The 5,063-nt window shown below is 31.0% G+C and overlaps 1 protein-coding gene across 8 annotated transcripts; it reads right to left on the reverse strand.

The window, feature by feature from the left end:
• Window positions 1-337: 337 nt before the first annotated feature.
• On the reverse strand, window positions 338-5,063 carry LOC145117460 (uncharacterized). Of its 8 annotated transcripts, none has more exons than XM_079053751.1 (5): window positions 4,335-5,063; window positions 3,994-4,040; window positions 2,139-2,250; window positions 535-584; window positions 338-425 (listed from the first exon to the last, which is right to left on the reverse strand). In XM_079053751.1, exons 1-4 carry the CDS (start codon window positions 4,374-4,376, stop codon window positions 540-542), a joined length of 246 nt encoding a protein of 81 aa, XP_078909877.1. In that variant the 5' UTR covers window positions 4,377-5,063; the 3' UTR covers window positions 338-425; window positions 535-539. The 8 variants fall into 8 exon arrangements, 2 of the variants coding, with proteins under 2 accessions (XP_078909877.1, XP_078909876.1); XR_013712671.1 differs by lacking the exons at window positions 338-425; window positions 535-584; window positions 2,139-2,250 and adding exons at window positions 2,375-2,650; window positions 2,739-2,891; window positions 3,118-3,251 and having other exon boundaries at window positions 4,335-5,062; XR_013712672.1 differs by lacking the exons at window positions 338-425; window positions 535-584; window positions 2,139-2,250 and adding exons at window positions 2,375-2,633; window positions 2,739-2,891; window positions 3,118-3,251 and having other exon boundaries at window positions 4,335-5,061.

The following is a 5,063-nucleotide window of genomic DNA, read 5'->3' on the forward strand; positions in this document are numbered from 1 at the left end:
TGTACATACAAAATTTTAATGTGAATATTAATGTGTGATTGGTCGTATATTTGTTGATGAATAATGTCATATCGTTGTATATACAAAATTCATAATAGAATAATAACATAAAGTAGTGTTCTCACGTGTCACATTAAATAGTGTTCTCATTTGAACTTAACCCTATATATATATATATATATATATATATATATATATATATATATATATATATATATATATATATATATAATAACATTCAAATATATACAAAATATATACAAACATTTGCATAAATAGAAACATATGCATTCAAAATATCATTATACATTAAAAATTGTCTAACATAATCTTTCAAACCGCAAGAAAATTACAAGTCATAAAACTTGGAATACTTAAACTAAAAAAATATCATGAGACAAATCCTTGTGCACAAGTATTGTTTACTAAAAAAATAGATTGCCATGAACGAAGTTAATATAAAAGTGTTTATAAACATATGAAAATAAGTAAAAATATGAATCGTTATTAAATTTACCAAAGCAATGTACACACCTCTCTTAGCATGCCACCATACTTGACCCTCCTTTTGCTTCTTTCTTCCCCTTCAACATTAAACATGTGAATGAAATACTGCTAAAAGTAAACCATTAAAATTGGATGTTATAGTGAACAAATAGGTGAAAGTATATTGCTATTACAAGGAGATTACCGTCTTCTAACCATTAGGATCCCACCAAAAAGTTTACATGCCTCAAAAGATTTATAAACCTCACCTGTACCTAATGTTATATGTGATAAACCATAAAATTAGTTCCTACCTTTTAGCGGACTAGGTTCTCTAGTTATAATCACCTTTTACCTTTATGATATCGATAGTCTTAGAAACCTGAAAAATCCATATATATATATATATATATATATATATATATATATATATATATATATATATATATATATATATATATCCTTGAGTAATAATGTTAGTATGGACTATATGACCATTTGAATATTTAAGAACCTAGAGAACTCAAATGGTACAAGTTTTACTCATTCATCATCCACAATGCCAAAATGACAAAAAATCAATAAAACTCATATGCAAAAATAAAATCCATATACAAAATAACTTCTTTTGAGCATTCCATCGAACACCTCATTAGCATAATCCAATCGTCCTAGCTTTACCTTGGCATACATAATCAATTAAAAAACACCTTCAAGAAATTATGTTGAATACCAAACACCTTCATAACACCAAAAATTGTATAGCTAATGAAACATCAATGGTATAGTTTCCACCTATGAGTATAAAGCACTTGCTTTAGAAGTTTATTTTAATGAACAAAGGACATAAGAAATTACCCTCCATCGATTTGAATTCCATTTAAATAACACTCCCCAATTCAATCATCCATAGATGCTTATAAATTTAAACAATGCCGATGGCGGGGAAGGAGCAGGCGACGACGGTCGGTGTGCGAGTGGAAGAAGCAGGAGGAGGGATTTCAGAAAAAAAAAAAAAAACATACTTAGAACTGAAAAAATCGACGACTTTGAGGATGTGGTGGGCGTCGCTGGCCGAGCTAGCGGTGACGTCGTCGTTGGTAGAGGGAGGCAGATTGGAGAGGATGTGGGAGGGAGGAGAAGGGGGTGGTGGTGTCCAGTGGCGGAGGTTATATAGGGCCAGGGGGCTGTGGCCCCCCTATTTTTTTTATAATTAGTCCTTATGTATTAAAAAAGTTACATATTATGTCTAAAACTATAAAATTTGACTTTGGCCCCCATTGTTCTTCAATTTTTATACATATTCAAAAAGAACGAAAATACTCCACAATTCAAATTATGTTATTTGACTACATGTTATAAATTAATAAAAACTAGAAAAGGAACCCATGCTATGCATGGGTCAAGAGTTTTGTTAAAGATTGCATTCAAAATAACGTGATCTTGTGGACCTAGCAAACTTTTCCTATACTCATGATACCTGTCATTGAAGTTCACCTAAATTCCAATAAATTAAATCCCACTAAATTACACAAATAATGCTTTATCATTCATGATTTACAGAATAAAAAACCAAAAAATTGGATAAAAAAGTTAAAACACAATCCAACACTCAACCTAATTAGCAAATGTCAATAGTCAATAGTCAATACCTTAATATGTGGTTCACGAACATGATTGATGGTTTCCAGACATTCATCATATGTTCTTGTTGTAATCACATTAGGGTAATACTCTCTTTGATGTATCAAGATTATCATACCCCTGTAAACCATTACACTTATGACATTTCATATGGAGTTATAAGGTAATTGTAGGGTATAATTTGCAAAGGAAAAACGTACCATATAGCTGAAAAAATCATAGAAATTCATGCCTGGACTACATTAGGAAAAAGGACTATGTAAATTAACTTATGTAATAAGAAAATATTATGTATTCATTTGAACTAAAAAATATATATATTTCATAAAGTAATAAATACATGAGATGACGGATATAGTAGATAATGTATAGTTCTCTAATTTATAAATCAAAGTAGCAGTCAAACTTCTGTATTAGCTGCAAGATTTCTTTGACAAAGTCCCTTAAAATCATCACAAATGTCTTTGATATCTTCAATATGCTTTGTAGCTTCATTGTAATCTCTAAAAAGAAGACCCGACTACATGAATTATATTAAGTGAATGACAAAAATAACTGTTTATAAATCTAAAAATAAATTGTTTTTGGTTTATTTGGTTATTACTTACCAGAGAAAGGTTATAGGCATTGAACCAGTTATGGTTTATTGATATTGTATCTTCCTATAACAAATACATTTAGATATTCTGAACTTAATGATACCATCCACCACGAACAAAAATTATTTCATTTTGATCTTGTGTGCATTCCAATCATGTAGTCTTCACATAACACACACAAACACACAGAGAAACAAATTAATGAATCTAAAAGGTAAAATTAATAGAGAAAGTTTAATGGTTGTGTTAAAAGAAAATGTCATAAACATTTCATGCTTCTGGATTATAAAGAACAATAAGAACAAAAGAACCAACAAAGAAAATCAGAATTTAAAAAAAAAAATACATAGAACCATTTCAGGAGCAGAAATAATATAGTAGCTTGTACCTTTATAAAGCTATTGTTTTACACTGAATAAATTGTTTGAATGAGATTAATAAAACCACATTTGAGAGATACTCATCCCTATGATATTGAAAACTTTTCCCCAACTATAAGGTGCTTGATATTGAAGTCAACCTCTGGTCAAAGATAAGACAGAATTATGTAAAAGCTAGACCAGGTTGTGACAAAAAAAGACTTAATTGTTATATAAACAATGAAGTAACAATAAAATTATGACAACAACCACTTTTGTAAAAAAGAACATGGAAAAGTAAAATATGAGTTAGCATAAATGACAAATTTGGTCCTTTTACTTTACTGAAAATCATAAGTTTAGTCCAACTTTCACATACTTTCGATGTTGTCCTTAGGTTTGCATTTCATTGTAGTTAGGTTTGCATTTCATTGTAGTTATAATACTTGTCTTATCTAATATCAATTCAAATTTTAGATAAAACTTGGAATTTTGAATAAATTAGAAGGACCAAAACCGCAACAAAATACAAATTTAAGGATGATAATGCAGCATTTTTAAAGTTTGGACTTGCGATTTTGTGTAAAACATAGGGACCAAGTGTGTAATTTACCCTAGAATATTTGAAAGCTAGCATTCCACATTCCCAAAATCTAAGCAGTTAACCATCCCATGGCTATAGATATTTACAATATCACAAAACAAATTGTAATTTCAATTATATAGTGGATGCGAAGCTCATATGAAAAAATGCCTACATTATAACAGCTATGTGATTATTAAAAATATGTCTAACAAAATTAGTTAAAACAACTGTTTTTTAGCCATGTAAGATGTAGTGTATCACAAAGAACTTGCTAACACAATGATTTTAAGCAAGACAAAGTATGGCATTATAAACTTACAGGAGCTCGACATAAACTTCATCGTCATACTCAACTGTGGATGCCATCTAAACCAAGAACAAACAAAATTATATTTTAGATTGATTTTTTATAAACCTACAACAAAGTGCAATTAACCGGTAAGAACTCTGAAATCAAAAGGGATCAACATGTGATCTTTTTACCAATAGCCAACAACGTATGAATTACAACGTGAAATCCAAAAAAAGGTCAACTCCAGTTCTATAGATTAGGAATTCGACTTGGAAACATAAATAGAAGAAGGAAACACAAGTTCTTTTAATTTTAGAATTTAAACTTATGCTTGGTGAGAAATTAAGGCACCTAAAGTTTGGAATTACCGAAATTGGAAGAGATAAACTGAAGATTAGGTCTACCATCATCAAAAGCCTAATCTTTAGAAGCTCTCCGATCGTTCATGAGAACCGTTGTAACAATGGGTTTGCTCTTCGATAAGTAGTTCTTCATAAATGAAAGAGATTGAACCCTAATCAAAATCAGAATCAGAAGAACACGTAAATTAAAGGTTCGATTTCGGAAGGTGGGAGTTTTCACACCTGGCTCCTAGAGTAGCAAACGAAATTATTAATTATTAATACTATTGACGAGGTGAGTAGAAAAACCGCTCAAATGATCCTGGCCCTTAAAACTCCTTCAACTTTTGATCCCGACAGTAATAACTCAGTATTTACGGTTAATCGGAGGTTACAGCCGTCTTCCTTCGCACGTTCCTTCTTCTTCTTCCCCACGTTCGCAGTTATGTAACTTCTGCTTCGATTGCTTCCACGTTCTTACAGTTATCGACCCATTAGTCCTACAAATCAGCCTACTGAGGCCTATATAAGAGTACTCTTTGAAGTAATTTTGTTAATCGGTTCTATTGCTTCATCGAATCATGGACCAGAAAACGAGTGATGTTCTTCCGTTTGAAGAGCAATCGACAAACCACAATCAGCGAAACTAATGAAGTTATACCTTTTTTGGTGGCTTTCTTCTTTCCTAGGCTCTATTGATGTTCCTAGGGAAACAACCGCAAAACCATTCAATCCATTAGTAATTCCATACTTCTA

The sequence above is a fragment of the Lactuca virosa genome, chromosome 5, assembly GCF_052849685.1.
Source record: "Lactuca virosa cultivar CGN04683 chromosome 5, Lactuca_virosa_CGN04683_v6, whole genome shotgun sequence".
In the NCBI taxonomy this organism is placed as follows: Eukaryota; Viridiplantae; Streptophyta; class Magnoliopsida; order Asterales; family Asteraceae; genus Lactuca; species Lactuca virosa.

Bases quoted from the DNA above. Each gene is read 5' to 3' on its own strand.
- LOC145117460 (XM_079053751.1), bottom strand. From the start codon at position 4,376: ATGATGGTAGACCTAATCTTCAGTTTATCTCTTCCAATTTCG. The intron at 4,041-4,334 runs GTAATTCCAAAC...TTCTTGGTTTAG, and splicing joins GTTTATCTCTTCCAATTTCG to ATGGCATCCACAGTTGAGTA. The intron at 585-2,138 runs GTATTGACTATT...TTAATGTTGAAG, and splicing joins TTCGTGAACCACATATTAAG to GGGAAGAAAGAAGCAAAAGG.